The sequence below is a fragment of the Symphodus melops genome (genome assembly GCF_947650265.1).
Source record: "Symphodus melops genome assembly, chromosome: 13".
Classification (NCBI taxonomy): Eukaryota; Metazoa; Chordata; class Actinopteri; order Labriformes; family Labridae; genus Symphodus; species Symphodus melops.
In genome coordinates this window covers 16,414,466-16,435,455 of record NC_136703.1, presented here as the reverse complement: position 1 = coordinate 16,435,455, position 20,990 = coordinate 16,414,466, and the positions used below count along the sequence as shown (strand labels likewise).

The following is a 20,990-nucleotide window of genomic DNA, read 5'->3' as shown; positions in this document are numbered from 1 at the left end:
CTAATGCCTCCTCTTACTTACACACACACACAAACACACAAAGCCTAAAGAGGAAGGACCAGCTGCAGGCCAAAAATAAATATACAAAGAATGACCCATAGTGACTCACTGCTGACATGAATGTACACATAAATGCACATGATCTCCTTGTCTAAAATTCAAGCTCAAAGTTCATCTGCAAATAAGTTGCTGTAATGACACGATACAGGAACGTTGTTTAAACAGTTGTATGGTCATAATAACTGAGTGACTGCGTCTGTATGCAGAAATAAAACGTATTCAGATAATGGATTTCTTAACAGGGGATTATGAAGACACACAGGACTTTTCCTCTGTTGATACATTAATTTAGATGTCCTTAATAAGTGAACCTGAGCAGCACTGGTTCTGACATCAGTCTATTAATAGCAGCACAGAAACAGGCAGAGCTGCAGCAGGCTCCTTCCTCATGCAGACACTGAGAGGGAAGAACAGGTTAAAAATCACAGCTTTGTCTTTCCCTCTCTTTCATTGTGTCTCTGTCCGTCCTGATGACACCGTCCCTTATACTAACGCATCACACAAATGCACACACACATTTGGTTCTCTCCAAACACCCACCATCTCTCTTTTGAGTCCTTCCTCCCACTGTCACATCCGCCTCGATGGTTTCCACACAAAATTGCATGTGTTGTGCTGTGATGTCCAATACTAGGAGTGTGTGTGTGTGTGTGTGTGTGTGTGTGTGTGTTGAGTGGCGTAAGGTGGTCCCCACTGGTGTGAATACTAATATCAATCAGCGGCAGATAGGGCGTTGGCCTATATGTTTAATCCAGATGAATATTCAACAGCCTCATTACACAGGCTGGGGCTGCGCTTCAAAGGGAACACAAACAGTTGGGCGGAGAGTTCAAGCACACACAAAGACACACACCACAAAAGGATGCATGCACGAGCCGCCTGATAAAATCAGAATGTGACTCTGCTTTCACGTGGAAACGCAAAACATTTACATTGCATCTCCTGGTATCGACTGTGTTCGGTTAAATGTTCTTAAAGTTGAAGTCAAGTCAAATAGCTGTCTGTTAAGTGTACAACATTTCCTTACTGACTCGCAGCACAGTTGACACCTTCTTTGTACATCATGCTGAGGACTTATTTTAAAAATGCACAGATAAAGAAACAGGAAACAGCTGTGCGTCCTCAGTTTTGACATCTCAGCAATAGAAAAATCGAAAAAATCGGAAGTTGACGAGCTGCCCTGCACAGGCAGAGGCTATAACAATACTTTCTATCTAACTTTATCTTTTACAACAATGAAAAGGACTTCAGGAAGAACCTGTAGAGTGCTTAGCTGCTCTAACAGCCTTTCACTTTGGGAAAAAAATGGGGAACGTACAAAAGCCACTGGAAGAGAGCAAAGACTTTACATACATTCACTGGCCGTACAGAAGATATTCTTCAGAGGGGAATCGAGCCATGACTCTGCCATGGGCTCTCAATGAAATGTTCTTGTGTAACATTCCTTTTATTAGTGAGTATAATCAGGTAAGAGCTGCATGTAATCACTGCAGACCAGTCGTATAAGGACAAAAAATTGACTGATTTATGAATATCAATTGAAATTTATTTCACGATGCAATTAGCCTGTCATGATGAAATGCAGCAGTTAGCTGATTAAGCTAACGTGCTTGTAGAATAACGTTACGCTACACAGTATTTCATCACGTGTCGGATGGTTGCTGTAATAGATGTATAATATGTAAAATGTCAACCAGGTTAAGGTCGCCTGATTAAGGTACCTTCACTCTCTGATGTTTTCTGTAGGAATGCTGATGTCATGCTAAGCAGGTAGCAGCAGACGCTGAGATGCCACCGCAGTACTGCGGCCACCACAAGATGGCAGCGGTTTCCATTCCAACTCTTCTCCTGTGTAGCTGTGCCATTTGCCAATGCTTAACAAAAGAGAAAGCCGAGTTTCCTGGATGAGAACAAACACAATTGAAGAGAAGCAGGCCCGTGTGGCAGGGGTGCACAGGGGTTTAAGTTCAGAGCTCACTATCGCTCTAAAAGGTTATTTGACCACCAGGCTGATAAGGTGGCTTTGAGATCAGATACAAAGAACAGTGAGCATTCAGCTGGGTAAAGCTGCTATGGCCCTCTTTGAACATCAACCTGTTACCATGGAGATGGGCAACCAGCTCCAGTATTTTATATGTGAACACAGATGAGAGGGAAAGAGATGAAGAGGGAGTGTGAGCCAAAGAGAGGCAGTCTTGAAAACAGTGAGAAGGTAAAAGAAGGAGAGAAGATGATTAAGTGAAGCACAGATCGAGATTCTAGTTGCAGGATGAAAACCTGTTTGTAGATCCTGCACAAAGCTCCATATGCTTTCTCTAAAATGCAATCTCCAAAATTGTTTTAAAAAAAGAGGGAAGAATTTAAAATTGAAATTGAATATCAGCTACTGCAGTAAGTTGGTATTTAGAGCTCAATTGTCCAAAACAATCTATAAGCTAAGCGTTTCTCATTCAAGCAGGTACAATACCTTGAACTTGAAATAAACCCAGGAGACTTGTTCCCTAATAAAAGGATAACGGCTTAGTGAAGAAACCCCTCATCCCAGTAAAGCCCCTTTGTCCTCCTGATAAGTTAAACCACATGGCCCTAGATGCTCATGCAACAAAAACAGCGTTGCCATCTTCTATAGCAGGCTGCTTTTATGCTGGGCAGGTAGTGACAGCGCTGATACGACTATACCTACCCTACCACACAGCTTCTATTGGCCCCAAAAAAACAAAGTGCAATCTCTACAATAAAAGGCCAAAAATAAATCTTTGGAAAACCCCCCCCCCAAAAAAGTTCAGGATAGATCCAGACCAGTGGTCCCATTGTGTTTTAACCCACATACAATAACTGGGATTGTTCATCTGATCAGTAACTGTCTCACCGTTACACAAGCATCTACACTGCACACCGCACAGTTTGAATTAGGATGTTTCAAGAAGAAGGTATACAATCACCTTTCATGAAAAACATCTCAGGAAAGGAGTTATTTTGATGGTCCAAAAAAAAGTAGAAGATGACAACTGAGGGAAGAGAAGGAGGTTCAAGTAGCTGAAAAGGCCCTGACAGGGCAGGGGCAAAGACTATTAAAAAAAAGAAAAAAGACCTTTTAACAATTTTCTGTCCCTTCTCTTAAAGTTTAATCTTACACAAGTCACAAATCGCCAAATTGTATTTGCGACTTTAAAGAACAGTAGGTTCAAATCAACAACTCTGAGCCACACTAAGTCATGACTGAACACTGACAACATCCACAACACACCCACACACACTGTGTTTCAAAAAACGATGTGCTACGGGCCGGTGGCTGACAAACAGCAGTACAGATGACATCACCTCCTGTGTGGATGAGGAGTACATGCGTTCTCTTTCCACAGCGCTCTCTTTCTTTCTCTCAATTGAAACTCATTTGTATGATCATACACAGGTTTGACTGCCTTATCTGGTGACTGTGCTGAATTTGCAAGAGTTGATTAAAACGCTCTGATAGCAATAGATATTATGAATATTAATATCAGAAGAAGAAGAAAAGTTATAAGGATTTGCGACACAGGTTCAGAAAAGTGAATTTATTCTAACAGCCTGCGCTTGTCTTTGGAGATTTTCAAATAAGTCAATGTCACTAAAATAGTTCCAGGACAAGCAAAGGGCAGAAACGCTTTCATCAAAGGGCAGCCAGTAGCCTGGGGAGGTGAGAGACAATGAGAGCACACTGATGAGGATGTTGAACTAGCAGGCAGGAACAAGCCCCAGGGGACCAGGTGATGTTCCGCGCCTTCCACCGACACTTCTACTTCCTGTTCTCTCTCACAGGTCAGCTGTAGTGGAGTTACAAAACAAACCATAATCCTTCGTGATTTGAGTTTGTGTCGTCAAAAACACCAAAAGTCATTCTCCTTTTTACGAATCCCATAAGTGACGGGCTTTGGTGCATTATAATAAACTGAATTCTGACGTTAACAAACAGAAAAGGGGAAACAAACACTCTTTATACTGTATGCTTAAACACAAACCTCAGAGAGTTTGAGGTTTCTCATGGTCCAGATTATACAATAAAAGTTATGTGATACATCAAATACAATAAGTCTACAATGCTTCTTAAAACACACACGTTCTGCATCTGCTCATTGCTCCATAACTAGCTGATGTATTTTCTATCATGTACCTAAATGACATTGGTTTAAATCTGGACATGTTTGCATTCAATCCATGAGGTCAAATAATCAAAAGGAATTTGTTAAAATCAGAGTTTAAAAAAAAATCCCTTAATTTCCTCTTGGTAACATTATTCTGTACGAGTTTTTTTTCAAATGAATAAATCTAAGTGAATATTGAACGTTTGCTTTTTTTTTTCTTAAAGATTGAGGCAGAGAAATAAAAGCACTATTTACATCAAAGATATACATGCCTGTGTTTAATTAAACCCCTGTATGCTAAAGAAGATATGGCTTGGTTATTCAGAGATTTCCCCACATACATGACCTGTTTCTTAGTTCAAAAAGAATCTCTCTGATCCTATTCGTAGATTTAAAGGAACTACAATTGTACGAAGGAAGCTACAAATCTAAATGGATGTTTTTTTGTTTTTTTTTTAAGATTTTGTTTTTGGCTTTTATGCTTTTATTATAGAGGGAGGACAGTGGATAGAGTCGGAAATCAGGGAGAGAGAGTGGGGAGAGACATGCGGGAAATGGGCCACAGGCCGGACGCGAACCCGGGCCGCCCGTGCGTGAGGACTGAGCCTCAATACATGGGGTCGCGCGCACTGCCGGTGCGCCACCGGCGACCCCTAAATGGATGTTTTTAAAAAGGAATGTCATTAAATGACATCGTGGTTTCTGAGAGTATTTCAGATTTAGTCAGCACACATCTGCATGGCTTCAGCTCAGCAGGATGTTTGTCCTCTGAAAAGAGCTAAGCTGAGCCATGTTGAGCTGGTTAGACATGACAAAAAAAATGACAAAAACACTGTGATAGACAAAAGAGGGTTGTGCAGGAAGGCAGGTGTGCATGTGGAGAAGTGGCCTGAAGTAAAGACACGGGGTCGTCTTTCCAATGGAGACAAGGTCAGTAACAGTTTGCAGACAGGTCCTGGAGGAGGGTTTTTTTTTCTTCTCCACAAACAAACGCAGCTTCAATCTCGTTCGCGTACAAACAATCTTACATTTTAAGAGGAACATCCTCAGGGCTGCTGTGTACAGTCTCAACTCAATAGCTCAGATCCCACAAGAGCTTTTACCCTGTTTTATTTTCCCTTCTCCAGACCCAAAGCAGTCTGACATCCTGACACCAAACATGTTGCACCTTGCAGCCATCCACTTTCTCCTGTTCAGTGCCTCCATCCGTTTGAGAAGAAAGAAAAGACGAGGCTCGATCAATCTCCAGGAGGCAGAGGTCGAGACTACAAGCATGAAAGTGAGACTGTGCCTCGAGCTGCCCACTCTATACATTTGTGCACCCTGTGATGCTTCTGGCAACATGAACATCCACCAAGCACACACAGCTGAAGATGAATGAAGTGGGTGTAGTCAGTCAATCAATTAATCAGAAGTTAATCCCAAAATCTGAGCACCAGCTGCAGAACAGCGGGAACAGCAGTAAAAAAAATACGGAATTTGGAAACAGCCCCTCTGGCCTCCTTTAGCAGCACTGTCGCCAGGGGACAGGGAGATTTCTGACATCGACATTTGATTAGCTCAGTAAAACAAGTCTGTTACTGCCGATATGAGTAATGAAAGCTCCCCAATCAGCAATAACCAAAGACAATATTTACCAATCATTACGTCTCTTGATGATGGCTCCACACCGTATAGACGCGGGCTCTTCCTACTGTAGCATAAGTTACTGTTTAACAGTAGTTGAGACAAAGTAAATAAAGACCACTCAGTGACTGTATGATTCGACGGACCATAAGCTAAAAGAAGACCCAAAGGCAAAAACACAGAACAATGCTTTATCCCCAATAAAAAATAGTTGATACAGCATACATTTTCTTCTTTAACAGACTGCAGAGTTGATTGTCCCCCCTATACTGTCCTGAACAGAGGACTCATCGAGCTGCTGAAAACACAAAAACACTCTGTGACATGTTACCAAATACTAAGATGGAAAAGAAAGAGAGAGGCGAGGAAAGAAATAAAAGACAACAACAGAAAACACAAGGCTTTGCTAGCAGCAAAAAAAAAAAAAAAAAAAAAAAAGAACATAACTACGCCTTTAGCCATGAATGGAGCTGCTGCATCCTGGTGATTCAAAGATGTTGTTTCAATAATTAAACAAGCTTGTTTGATTCAAACCTACCTTGGAGTACTGTCTACGAAGACTGAAGCGCTGCACCATCCTGACTGACTGACTGCTGCACTCACAGCTGGAACCCCTGCTCTACTCCTATCCACTGATATCCCTCCAAAGTACAGGCCACCTCATAGTGTACATTCAGACACACACACACACACACACTATGCTCCTCTTTAAACAGCCATGTGCACTCGCATTTTTAGTCCACACTGCTTTCGTCTACTATGCAAACATGAGTGAGGAGAGAGAGAGAAAGGGAAGAGAGAGAGACAGAGAGAGAGAGAGAGAGAGAGAGAGAGAGAGAGAGAGAAAGGGGGGGAGAGAGAAAGAGAGAGAGATGAAAAAGGGAGGGAGAGCAAGTAGATATAAAGACAGCTCAGCTGTGTCGCCCTCTGCTTATCTCCACAGAAATCCCTGAACTCAGTCACCTTCTCTCACAGACAGTCTACCACACCACATGGCTGTCAAAGCATGAATAATTTCCAGTTTACACACACACACACATTGAGTAGACAAAAAAAAAACGAGATCTTGCAGTCACACATGTACACACCCTTCACATCCTCTTCTCAGACACATTCAAACACAGCCAATGCTTGGCTCGCGCTCATCTAGGACGAGGCAAGGTTGCCTCCTGCTTCCTGCCAGCGAGCCCGAAGGGTGGGGTGAGGAGGAGGCGGTGGCGGTAGTAGAGGTGGAGGAGGGGGAAGTAGGAGAGAGAGGGACCAGCTGACTGTCTGTGCTGACTCTCTCCAGGGAAAGAGGGAGGGAAACAGAGAGGGGAAGAGAGGAGAAAAAGCAGCAAGAACAGGAAAGAGGGCACGAGGAGCATTGTTGAGAGAAAAAAAAAAAAAAAAAAGAAATAAAAGAAAAAAATGTTTTTATTTCTGATGCACATTAAAAAAAAAAAAAATCTCCCCTCGACCTCCACTTAAGAGCAAGCTTACACACACCTCTCGAAGGTCAACCACAATGTTACTATGGCAACCCAAGCAAGGCATAGTTGTAGGCGGCTTGCCGCAAGTTTCGGAGTAACCACGGCGACCGCTTGCATGAGCTGAATGACATTGGTGTGTTGCTGTTTGGAGACAGGGCTGACATGTCGAATTGAGATGGGTCAGACAGGTGACAGTCTCTGGACGAGCGAGTAAACACAGAAAGGTTGATGGTGGTCTATCACAGCAGCAGGAGGAACGGAGAAGAGACGTCTGATTCTCAGTACTACTACTTAGTCCCAGGTAAGGTCATTTACACAGCACTGAAGGACACTTGATTTTAAGTTTAAGGGAGTACATTAGATTTATCTCACAGGTTAATGCTGTCAGTTAAAATCAATGTCTTCACCCACTCTGAGACCTGATAGTCTGCCTTATTCTATCTGTGACGGAGGGATAGGTCAAGTCTACAACCCTCATGAGATAATAATGCACCTACAAACTCCAGATGAACCAAGCAAGGCGCCGCTCACAGCAGGCTGACTGATCTAACAGTGACCTCTGGTGGCAGACAGACCAAAGTGTAGGCTGAAATGTGGCAACAAATATAAAGTTAAGATGTAAATAAAGAGTAAAGAGTGAAGAGATTACCACACACACACACACACACACACACACACACACACACTTTGTTCTAGTAAATAAAGCAATGTTCCATAAAAAGTTTTAAAATCAAAAGTTTTAAAAAACATGTATTACAAGAAGAGGAGCGTTACAGTTGATCTACAAAAAGTTAGTCAAAAACATTATTTCTTGTTTCCTCTGGATATTTAGAGAACCCGTTCTAAAACGCTTTCAGAGGAAGGGATGATGTTCGAAACAAAATGTTCTTGTTCATCGGACTGTACAATGAGTCGGTCAGAACCAGTGAAGATCAAACAAAGTGAATGAAGGTCCAACAATATTCACTGTAATCGTTTCTCTGAACAGTGTTTTGTGCAGTCTGTGATCATACCACAGTCTCCTGTTCCATTTTAGAAGTTAATGTGTTATAATTCAGTTGTGCAAAAACCAACCAGGTTTTAATGTTGCCATAAGTGGCACAAAAACAACATGGCAGCCAAAATCAACTTGCATTCATATCAACATTTTAGATGAACCTTTTTTTCTTTTCTTTTTTTTTTAAATTCCCATGACATGCCTGTATTGTGATTTGGATGAAGCTCACCGAGCTGGGCACTTTGAAAAAGAATCAAAGCACTAACCTGCAATCCTACTGAAGCAGGTAGTGCAAGCTCACCAGCTTCGACAAACTTGTTTTCTTAAAAAGTTACCAACATGGGTTTTTTGGACAAAATAACAGATTGTTTTTTCCTTTTAATGTCTGTATTGTAATTGCAAAATCCGTTTAAAGTGATTTACGATGAATAAATATGAATGGAAGTCATTGTCAAGAACGGGCATATGATTCATACAGAACACAGGACTCTTAGTTGAATCAACATGACATCATGGATGATATCATTGTCCAAGGAATTACTACCATACTGTATCTTTATGAAAGGTCTGATTAACAGAACTATGAGGAGGTACCTCTGCTCTCAATGAGAACCTAAGTTAAACAAGCAGCCTCTCAATGTGGGATGTAAAACGATGTGCCGCCTACACCACCTCTGAATGTGACCTTATAGTTTGGATCCCTCCTCAGTATATCCACGATGCAGGTTCATGTCAGCTGTTGCCTTTGAAAGCATTTTAAGATGGGTTCTCTGTTTTTTGGATATTGGATGTCTGACCTTAAGTTTGATTAATAATGTGTTGGGCTTCAAAATATCTTTCAAATATTATTCAGCGAATAAGACGTCAGTTGGTCTGAAAGACTTCCTGTGTTTACAGCATAAAAGTCACATCAGCAGCAAAATGAGCTTCAGCTCTTGATTGACGGTTTACTGACAAACGAGGCCTGGAAGCGAGATCAATAAAGAGCCATATTGATCAGGCTGTAAAGAGAGAACATTATCCACAGCTGCTGCTGCCACTTACCCGGTCTGTCTCCTCTGTGGACTGGTATCCTGATGACAACACTACTTCGCCACCTGTGTATCCAGGGGTGGGGCTGCTGGGCGTGGTTTCAGTGGTGGAGGAGGAGCGGCGACGGCTGATGTGCTGCTGTGGGTCATGCGTGTTGCGGCGGTGAGGGGCCTGAGGGCTACCTCTCAGGAGGGGATCACGGTCTCCGCTCCCTGATCCGGACCCGGAGCCCTTACTTCGCCGGCTCTGCAGGCTGGTGCCGCGCCTCATCGTGCCCACAGCGGCTGAGCCCTGCCCAGCTACGGAGGGAACCAGAGGGGCAAAGAGATGGTCAGATTCAGGACAGCATGGGTCCAACGTATCCTCAGGGGCACAGGGGGAGGTGCCACCTGCTGAATTAACAGAGGAAGATGAGAAAAATGAAGAAGAGGGGATTGTGGAGCGAGAGAGGGAGAGGCGTTTACGCTGCAGCTGAAACAGATGTTTAAGTCCCTGGCCAAGAAACCCCATGCTCTCTGTTGCGTTTTTGCTCATCTTAATAAAGGAGGGGTGCTCTGGCTGAGAAGATGTCCTCTTTAACCCTTGGCTCTGTGACTCCCCTGCCTCTCTTCTAGCTCTAGCACCTGACCTGGGGCCCACCCACTCTTGCCCCTTTTGACTCTCATCCCTCGAGTGCATAGGGCCTTCCTAACCCCCTGATTAGGAAAGAAAAACTACCCTTCAAAAGTGTCTGCTAATATTCCCTATTCTACAAGCACGGTCGCAAAGGAGCAACGACTGAATAAGAGGAGACTAGAAAACAAAAGGAGAAAGGGCGGTATGGCGAAGGTTGGATCAGCTCAGTGGTGGTCAGAGGGAAGAATCCAAAGAGTCAGCATGCATCATTGATTCAGGAAGCAAGGTGCCATGCTGGTCTAATACAGAGAGAGAAAGGATTGTGAGAAGCGGAAATTATGCCTTTATCCAGTCACATGCAATCACACATTTACACTAGTTATCTTTGAATTGACGTTCAAATAGAGGAAAAAGATCTTTTAAAAACAATACAACTGGAGTGTAGCATTCTGCAGGCTTGAGAGCATCAATGTTAAAAAATGATTCTAATTATCAAAAAATAAATAAATAAAAGGGAAAAAAAAGTATTTTTATATATATATATATTAGTAATGCTGTATCATTAGAGGAGGAAGTTGCTGGATTGAGGTTATCTAGCATGATTGAAACATTACAAAGCGAAGCAAACAGGAAATGAAAAAAAAGAACATGGACAGGTAAAGAGAAAAAGAAAAAAAGAAAAAAAAAAGAAAAAACCGCCAACTAGGGTTCAGACCCAGAAAGGCACAAAGAAGCTACACTAGTTAGAATAAGAGGATGTAAACATGAGTGGGAGAGAGAGATGAAGTGATGGTGACTCACATGAGAAGAAGAAAAACCCACCTACCATCAGCCAGGCTGTCAGCGTAGTGTGACTCACTGTCTTCGGGTAACCTGAGAAGAAGAAGGTGGAGGAGAAGAGAGAGGAAGCAAAGAAGATTTTTTTTTTTAAGATTCAAAACATCATTCTCAAATGTACTCACTGACCTCAATCTGCTTGCAATGATTAATTGTTTCCACGTTGAGCAAGAAGCAAATGCAGTGCATACACAACATACTTGCTACTGTTTGACACAACCTGTGTTTGTGTCCCTCAGGAGCTCATTTATTTTCCCCAAAGGCCTCTCATCTTTACCCTGTAGTGTTATCTATCGAGAAGCCAGGGTTTCCTCAGTGTCAGAAACACAGAATACAACGCATCGCAGCCCTTCTGCAAGCTTTGCGCGTCGCATGGGCTGGTTCCTTTTTTTTTTTCAGTCCAAGAACTAAAGAGGGATGTCACCTGTTAACATACAAGCACACGTCCTTATTCTTACTATAACCTCATTGGTGGAGCAGTGATCACCTCAGAGGAGCAACTAGACAAACAGATGGGCGGGCGTCTCAAGCCTCCCTGCAGCTTCAATAGCAGCGCCCATTGAGGGCAGCAAAACAAGCAAGGCAGCAACACTCAGAGCTCTGGGGAGGGACACTTAAATACAGATAACTGTGTAGCTGCACTGTCAGGATATGAAGAGTAACAGAAAGTAGTTGATGCTTAATAATGTTACACGCATTCAATTCAGCATGCGTACTTGATTATGCATGCATTCATGCACCCTCACGCACACTGAGACAGTGTGCGGCCTTTTTCTGGCGGTCACGGTGAAGTGTAATTGATTTGGATAAAGCTTCGTGTTCGTGTTGTTTCAGGAGCTGAGTGAGAGGATGAGTAAACCAAAAGGTAATCCTGTTCTGAAGCTGAAGCTGAACCTGCAGCCTCGTCTCGACCCCGGTGCCCATCCCTCCCCTCTGCGTCTGTAAATCCCATCCTTCATCCCCAGGCTGATCCACATACAGGATTGGATGTTTTCTTGATTGCCTACTGCTTTTTTCTTTTTTTTTTTCTTTTTCAAACTAAATCCTCTTTACAGGAGCCCTTGGAGAACAGAGTTTTATTGTCAGAATTGTTGCGTGTTATCTTGCATCTTTCTGTGATTAAAACAAGGCTTTCCAACCGCCTTAATGAGGCGATGACGCACCACATGGATCTTTTAAAGAGGACTGTCCTGTTCTGACAAAAAAAAAACTTCATTCCATTAATCAATTCTACTTTTAAAGTGCACCAACAAACCACTGCAAGAGACTGTGCTGTATTTATCAGAAAGTACTTGTCCACATCGAACAACTGGTTTCAGCGAGTTTTTTTTTTTTTTTTTTAATCCTGTGAAACATTATTTACTGATTTTAGAAACTTCACTGTGAAGGATAATGTTATAAAAAATTTTTAAAAAAGCGTGACTTTTGTGATCCTCTTAGGGGAAATTCTCTGCGCACTTGTTCCTGGGATCAACCTCATAAACATGCCAGTGGACAGATTTATTTGAGCGTATTTAATCCCTGTCCACCACAGAACAGATCGCCAGTGATGAACAGGTGTCAGCAGCCTCGGTGAGTCAGCATGTTTCTCAGACATTTCACAACACTGTCAAAGGTAAAAATACAAACAGACCACATGAACAATGGCCTCTATGGAACTGTGTCATCCCTAACTCATACCCTTGTACACACACGTCCTTGTCCTTAACCCTGGTGCTCACTCTATTGAGCTGAGCTGACAATCATCCATTGTTATCGCCTTTGTCTTTTCCTGGCAGTGTTTCCATACTTTTACAGAAAGAAAAACATTATTCCACAGTTACTTTAGGGCTAGGACTAGGACTAAAAATGAAAGCTTGATAGGTTTTTAGAGTGTTGATCGATGATGTATGCGTTGATATTTTTTCAGTAAAGAAATTGAAAAATAAGAAGTCAGCTCTAAATGAAATCCACATTTAATGAACCGCTAGCTGCACAAAGTCCATCTGTATATGACACAAACAGACTGTTCATGAAATTGAAAAGCAATAATATTAAATACAAGTGTGTGTGTGTGTGTGTGTGTGTGTGTGTGTGTGTGTGTGTGTGTGTGTGTGTGTGTGGTGTTATAATGCAAACAATGACCGAGAGGCAGAGCAGGGTGAAGAGGGACAGAGGTGAACCGAAGGTTGTACCGAAGAAAACGTCTAACAGTCCATAGATCCATTCCATATAAATGATATGGTCTGATCTTGTTTGGAAATAAGTTCAGTATCTTAAAAACTCCATCAACCAGCCCCAGGTTATCACAGCTCTGTTTCTTCATCACTGTTTTGTTTTCTCCTCTCAGAACATCAGAAAGTGTAAGACAATAGCAAAACAAGCGGAGGTCAATCTGGCCAGCGCTCTTTGACACTGAAGCAGCCATGTTGTTGTTCACTGCTGAACATACAGTCGTTTAACTAAAACGTGGCCATAGCTTTGACAAGCCCAGGCAGTGTTTCCAGAAGAGTCTGAGAGCTGCCGTGGAATAGACCACTCTTTGTTCCCCGTGAGCCACACACAGGCCCATCACTACTCTTTGTACTGCGCCTCTTTCACAGACAGACACACATCAATACGAGGGGAATTAGGCCAGAGAGTTCTGGCAGTGCTGTTTGTGTGCGAGTATACAAATATGTGAGTGTGTTTTTATTAGACAAAAGGCATACAGGGAAAGAGAAAGGGAGACATATCTGGCATTATATTGTGAGTTGTCTTTGACCGATGGAAAGTGAACCATATCTCATTCTGCAGATGCGTAATGACAGCATAGGCAGGAAACAGGAACAATCGTTATTGTTCAAATGTGTGTGTGTTTGGGCAGAGACTAGCACATTTATGACATCTGTGACAGTGCAGGAGATGACTTCAGCGTACTGCAAAGACTTTGATAAGGACACAACTCTTGATATCAGGGTGAGTAAGTGAGATAAGAGAGATACAGGGTTACACAGGGAGGTCAGACTGGATCTAAAGCGTCTGTCTGAGGCTGTTTTAGCCTACCGGTGTCCCTTTCAGCTGCTGTACTACACACAGAGCATGTCTGAATCAAGAGGTGAATGGCAGGTAGTTCCCTGACCAGTGGCAAACACAACGCCCTGTTGTGCAAGATGAAACCCACGGGGACGCCCTGTTGCCAAAGATGCGATCAGCTTTCCAGGGACAAGACAAACAATCATTAGCTCACACAAAGCAGACAGACACAACCACACATTTGCCGTTTGCCTAATGACACCACACACTTGTAATCAAAGAGAAAGAAAGGAAATGATCTCTGCTTGTACAGCTGCCAGGAAGACTATTATTTGCTAATTATAACCCCATATTGGTCTTGAACTGACCTTGACAGGAAACCCTTCAAAACACTCCTGGGAAACACGAGCTACAATAAAGACCATGTCTGCCTCATAATACATATTATTTGTCGAGCACTACAAAATGCTACAGAGTTTAAAAGAATAAAAGAATTGTTTAAACACAAAACATCAAAAAGAGACATTAGCAGATGTTTTTTTTTTTTTTAAGGCTTCTTTTAAAAGCAGCTGTACTCTGTGTGGCCTTCAGGTGATCAGGGAGGGCGTTCCACAGTCTTGGAGCAGCAGCAGAGAAGGGCCTGTCGCCCATGGTGCGTAGCTTAGTGGTAGGTGGCCTGAGGGTGTGGATGTTGAACGGAGGGTGCATGAAGCGGTCTGGGGGGGGGGGGATCCCAATGAGGAGTGCATATTGTAATAGACCAACCTGGAGGAAACAAAGGCGTGGACGAACTTCTCTGTTTCTACCAGGGTGAGTGAAAGGCGGAGTTTGGCGATGTTTTTGAGGTGGTAGAATGCAATCTTGCGGAGGTGATTGATGTGGGTGTCATAGCTGAGCTGCTGGTGATGGGGGAGGGGGAGGAGTGGAGCTGATGTGGCATGCCGATGAGGATGGCTCCAGCTTTGGAGCTGTTTAATTGAAGAAAGTTCTCCTCCAGGCAGGTGGTCAGTGTGGATGTTGGCCTCATTAAATATTTCCAACATTGTCTTTATCCTCAATGTGATCGGAGAACTAAACACATTTTTCACTGTCACTCCACAAATATAAGCAAATAAAAGTGATCACCACAAAACCAAATAGAGAATATGAATGTGCACACATGTGCCAGCACACACAGTGTGAACTAAAGTGAGTGTGTCGTATCGTATCTGACTGTGAGGTGGAAGGCTGCAAAAACAAATTAACAATAATACTTATTTCAATTTCATCACAACAGAGGAACAAATATGTTGCAATATGATGGTTGTACAGGGCTGAAACATGTGCATGTATAATATATACCATCTGTACATTATATGTGAGGTTCTGACTGGTTGGGCAGTGTAAAGAAATGATTGCATAATGTTAAGTGTTAAAAATTGTTGTGGTAGAGGCTGTACACTTTCTGGAGAGCCAATGTTCAAGGGACACCTCTGCATCTGTGCTCAACAGGACAGGAAGCGTTCAGTGAATTATTTACAATGTGCATGGAACCGACACTGATCCACATAGACTAGAATTATAACCACTGTAATGAGAAGAGTGTTCCTTAGGATCTCCGTCTCCTGCTGTCTACTAAGACAGGAGCTCTCAAAAAAACACATTTTCAGTGATCACAAGAAGATATTGGTAGACCAGTGTATGAGTAATCCATTTTAAACCCTCTAAAGTAGCTCTTCACTTACTAACCTGATAGGTGTTTAACTGTGAGCAGGCCTCCAACCTTTGCCAATGCAGCTCATATTCCACCAGCTCTTACAAGAGACTGGAAACTACCTACACACCAGCTGAAATCTCATACCGGAGGGGTGTGCTGAAGGCACACAGCCATAAGGAATGCATGTCAGGGTCAACAGACACTTTGTGGACTTGGATAGAGACACCTGCCAGTTGATCAGGCCGAAGGGCATCTGGCTCTTTTTTAGTTGCTGGTGAAACAACGTATGCAGTTTAGATATAAATCATGCATGCATATCTACCATTGAAATAACACCTCTACAGCCCAGTGCAGGGGTTAGCACATTCAGCACAACCAATGCCGGTCTTAAAGCTTTTACTGTGAGCGTAGTATTTCGGCTCAACACGTAGGCTGTGGGTCAACAATTTCAAGTCTGAACTGGGAGATGGTTCAAAAAGAAAGAAAACTTTCAAACATTACTGTCCACCCTCAGAAGTTCCCTGTCTAACATGAGAACAAACTGAAATAAAGGGATGATCAAACAGATGCACTTTGGGCACAAGGCAGATTCCCATGTTTATACAATCATCTATTGTTCACAGACACATTTGTCCTGCAAAACTAAAAATCCGGACCTCAGCCCTGTTTTAGAGCGCAAGCTCTTGTGACACCGGGTGACCCTTGCTTCTTTTCTCCCTCTGTCTTCTAACAGGAAGGGAAGCAGAGGGAAGCAGGCAGCTTGTTGCCACTAGAAACGGCAGCTTTTATTAAGGAATTTCACCTTCATTCTGGATGTGTGGGAGTCGGTCCTACAGTACTAGAGAAAGGAAACCCAGTCTATCCACAGTTACACCATAAGCAGGCAGCAGGATGATGAAGCCGATTGTTTTGCAGCGTTTTTCTTAAATGCAAAATTAACTCACTGCGGAAGAGATAGAGGAGAGAAGTGATCAAGTTCAGTTCGGTTCAACACACCCATTTATTGGCGTTTTTACTGTCAAAAGTTGGGAATGGTACCAAAATAAGGGATCCACACGTCCTACTATTTTGGAACCCTTGTGTCAAGGTGCCATGGGTGCAGATCTACCCCTAAAGGGTCCCTGTTGTTCTTCTTTGTTGAACCTAATTGATAGTGGGCTACAATGTGTTGGGCTGCTACGATGACACACTATTACATAGCTAACTCTATCTCCATCTGGCTTACACTCCCCTTACCAAATATGGTAGGCCTATATATCACTTTGTCAACCTCATTACACATCTCCAATATTATAACATCACAGGGGTGTAAATATCACAGCATCAAACTTCTGAATAGGGCTAGAGACACAGAGAGAGAGAAAGAGAAAAAGGGAGGAAAGGAAAAAGGTGTTTCCTCTCTGAGATCAAACTTCCTCTTTAGTTACAGCCGACCTTTGGAATGAGTTTTGAGAATGAACCCAGATCACTTGTTGAGTGATGCTGCAATTTGGACTCCAAAGGGCAACAATAGCTCATCTGAGTCCATGTGGATCCCTGACTGAACATTTATACAGTGTTTGTTTAAGGAGGAGATTTTATTTAAGTGTTTAAAAACAAAATTCTCCTTCAGACGGGTCTATTAGCTACCAGTGGTTAATGGCTACAATTACTTTTATCCATAATACAAAGTTTTACCAATCACTTCCACACAAAATAACACACTGATGCTAGAGAACTAGGGTAGACCCCGATTATAGGGCCGATATTAGCAATATCAAGTGACTGATATTTATAGATTTATCAACCAGTCAAACAGCATTTAATTTGGGTATCATTGTATTACACCAGCAGTTCTGTTTCTGGCTCTCACCCGACCTCAGGGATAAAATGATAATGATAATTATCGCAATATAATTTTCTTAAAAAATGAATGTAAAAAATGTTCGATAAAAGTTTGATAGAATAAACCTGTAATTACACCTACCAACCATCGCATGCTAGTTTCCACAAGAATCCAACAGCCAATCATGTCGTAGGGATATGGGATATTACTGAGTTTGGAGACATTTTGGTAATTTACACTCAAGACAAAAACAAGTAACGTGCTCCTTTAACTGTTCCAAAGACAAGTGCAGCTAAAACGTTCAACACCAAAAATCCCTAACATTGATATTGGTCCCACAAAATACCAGTATCAGTCGGGCCCTAACACAGGGTAAGCTTTCTGTGGACAGTAGGCGCTGTTAATCAAACCATCAACCCTGTCAGCCACAGTCAACCCAGCAGGGTTATCAAGTTCTTATTATTGATCTATCATAGCAAATTCACTTGTTCTTGTGAGTCCCGTTTCTGTTTATTCGATTTCATCAACATGTATGACTTTATCGAAGCAGCATAGACATGATCACCCACCAACTTCCCACTCACAAACACTGCCTGAGGAACATTACGACTGCCAGGAAGACTTTCTTTTCTCTTTGCTGCAACATCACAACCTGCACTGTATTTCACTTGCAGTTTAGAGGAGCAAGCACGCCAAATTAAGAACATCATTTAAATAAATCAGCAGTGAGAACCTGCCACAGAAGACAAAAAGTAAAATGACAGGGCTAAGGATCTTGACATTAATCCTTTTCGATCCTTCTGTTTCTTTACAACCAGAACCTTCCCAGTATACAATTATCTAAGATAACTGGATACACTTCTAATCTGGTGTCTATAGCTTTCTTGTGAGAAATGCATGCTCCCTGTACACACAGCCAATTAGTTAGCCTCTGTGACAGCGTTGCTAGTACACAGCAAGCTGTGTTAATCTTAGTATCTGATCTGGGATAAGCTCATCTTCCCCATACCTGATGCTTAAGTGTTACAAGAATTGAATGCAAGAAATAAGGACGAGGAAACGCCACCTCTAGAAACCACTCAGTTCTGTTTTGTAAGCATGGATGAAAAAAATATACAGAGACACAAAACAAGGTACACTCGTTCAAAAACTCCCAATTCTGAGCTCAGCTTCTAACAGGGAGAGCACAATGTAAGTGAAGCAGGAGGAGGAGGAGGAGGAGGAGGAGGAGGAGGAGGAGGAGGAGGAGGAGGGCAGCGTCATCATGGTGGTCTGACCGGCAGAGTGAAACATGAATGGCTGTGTTAGCAGTGCCCTGAAGGGGCAGCCAAGCTCTCAGCCATTTAGCAGCATAGAATACATCATGTCATATAGGACTCATCCCGCACTAAGTATCTTTATCTATGGTACATAAAGAGCACTGTAAAAACAACCATGATGTAAACTGGTTAGAGATGTAGCAGAAGATGCAAACTAAAATAGATTAGAGGAGTGACAGTATAAAGACCAACCTTCAGTCCATAAACATGATGCTGGAGCAGAATTCCTTCATTGCAGAGGAGATGACAACCTGCGCCATCAGGCCCTCAGCTCTGCAATAAAAAAAAAAATTCAAAAAAGAAGAAGAAGGGCGATGGTGAGATTGAAACTGCAATCCTCTATATGGTTCCTTGGCACATTGTATACTCTGCGTCTTCTTCTTTGCCTGCATGTCTAAGAGTGTGTGTGTGTGTGTGTGTGTGTGTGTGTGTGTGTGTGTGTGTGTGTGTGTGTGTGTGTGTGTGTGTGGTGTGTGTGTGTGCGTGCGTGCGGCTGGATTGAGGCTGGATGCGGATTCCCATCTAGCCTTACTAGCCCATTAAATGTCTCATCCATTAGATTGCATTAGCTAGTACAGACTTAAATAAACCCTGCCAAATGTTTATTAAAACTTGAGCAAGTTGAGAGTAGCTGGCAGGGCTTTGGTTAATATCACAAGCGACAGATGCAGACAACATGACGACTCGTGAATTAAAACTGAGCTTCATAACTTAACAAGGAATAAATCAAGAGTTTCACATTTAAATGAGTCAATTAAAAAGTCAACAAAGTAACTATATTTATATTTTGTCCATTTCCTTCAATATGACATGAACACAACCTGTTGTACATAGCTGTAACCTCCTACCTCATTGACTGGTTAAAATCCAGCTAAACGTCGACATATTCACGCTGACATGACGCCACAGAAAATGACATAAAGTCACCATTACGAATAATAATATATATTTAATGTTGACGCAAAACATAGCGGTACAATGAGATATGAAATGAAAGTAATAACAGACTACCCCTTAATATATTCTGTGACATTATTTGAAGGTAAATTGAAGCGAGAACACGTCGTTTAGATGTTGATGAAGTGCCAGATAGCGTTGTCAGTAGCAGCAGTGTTACAGGTTGACAGTTAGTGTGTCATTGAACACTCCTGCGGATAATACCATGAAATATCTACATCGACAATTTAACAGCTTTTATGCACAGCGCTTGGACACACGCTTCGTATTTTTACACGCAGATAAAACTGACGGTAAAACAACCCTTAAACGACACTTAACACAATTTTCACACTTACACAAGCGGAGGAAAACAGTTGGTTTACAGACGTTGGAAGAGCGGCAGTACCCCTCCTCTGAATGCCATCTGCCCCACGGTCCGGAGACCCGCCTTTTCTGACGTCATGCCGTACAACGTAACTAAAAGCGCCTCATGTCGCTCAGTGCCACTGATGTAGCCGACTGAAAAATAAAATTCCTTAAGCGTTTAAATACAAAACCACTCAGTAAAAAGTTAAGGTAAATGGTAGGCCTAGGTAAGGTTTTAGTTTACGTTCATGTTTTTTTTCAAATCTTTAAGGTGCACCATGTAGGCTAGGCTAGTAGTGACGTTTGAAAGTTGGAAATTGTTTGAAACAATTATAGTATTTTCTGAACTAAATACACAAACTTTCACTTTACACTTTCACTGTTGCAGGCTACCACCCATAAACTGTTAAAACACCACCAAAACTTCTTATGTGTCATTTTTATCTTCAAACTTTTATCCAGGGACCACATTTTCCTCTGTGTATAGATTTATGAACATAAACCATAGAACCTGTACATTTCTGCAACTTGTACTTTTCTCTACAAAAATGCATAGGCATTAGTGGTTTTCACCCCTGAATGGTTTGTTTCGGTTTATAGCTGATGTAATTTGTGGATTAATTTGTTAGTAAATGTGAATTTAGCTTGATAGCCTGTTTGTTATTTAAGTTATCTGTCAAGTGTTAATCTCAAAGATTAGCCTATAGGAGAAAGTCTTCTCCATTGTGAGAATGTTCTTTTTTTGTGACATTAACTTTTGACGTAGACTTTTGTGACATTAACCCTAATCGTAGCTTAAGCCAAAGGCCTACTTTTATCCCTACCAAACTTGGTGCGAAAGTTAGAAGCTTCCGATTCTGCCAATAGGCCTATTTATATAAGCCTAATTCTCTATTGTGTCTTTAATAACACTACAGATAAGCCTATAAAGGATTCACAATATTCACATTGAAACTTTACTTTTTTGTTTTCTATTGTAGATACAGTCCCCATTTAGTATATGCTATAGAAAATAAAACATTACGCAATAATGATTTAAACAATTATCAAATAAAATATAAATCTTCCTTTTCATAGCCCTATTGGATATG

At 42.0% G+C, this 20,990-nt stretch overlaps 1 protein-coding gene across 3 annotated transcripts in view; it reads right to left on the bottom strand.

Annotated features, from left to right (window-relative positions):
- Window positions 1–19,999, bottom strand: part of tmcc1a (transmembrane and coiled-coil domain family 1a) — a 40,631-nt gene extending 20,632 nt beyond the window's left edge. The window contains exons 1-4 of one of the 3 annotated variants that reach the window (XM_079360615.1): window positions 19,890–19,999; window positions 18,787–18,867; window positions 10,746–10,796; window positions 9,321–9,607 (exon numbers count right to left, since the gene is read on the bottom strand). In XM_079360615.1, the coding sequence (XP_079216741.1) occupies window positions 9,321–9,607; window positions 10,746–10,752 (294 nt within the window). In that variant the 5' untranslated portion in view covers window positions 10,753–10,796; window positions 18,787–18,867; window positions 19,890–19,999. Of the gene's footprint in view, window positions 1–9,320; window positions 10,454–10,745; window positions 10,797–18,786; window positions 18,868–19,889 lie in introns of those variants that run through there. The other 2 variants (XM_079360616.1, XM_079360614.1) reach the window with 2 other exon arrangements.
- Between the last annotated feature and the right edge of the window lie 991 nt (window positions 20,000–20,990).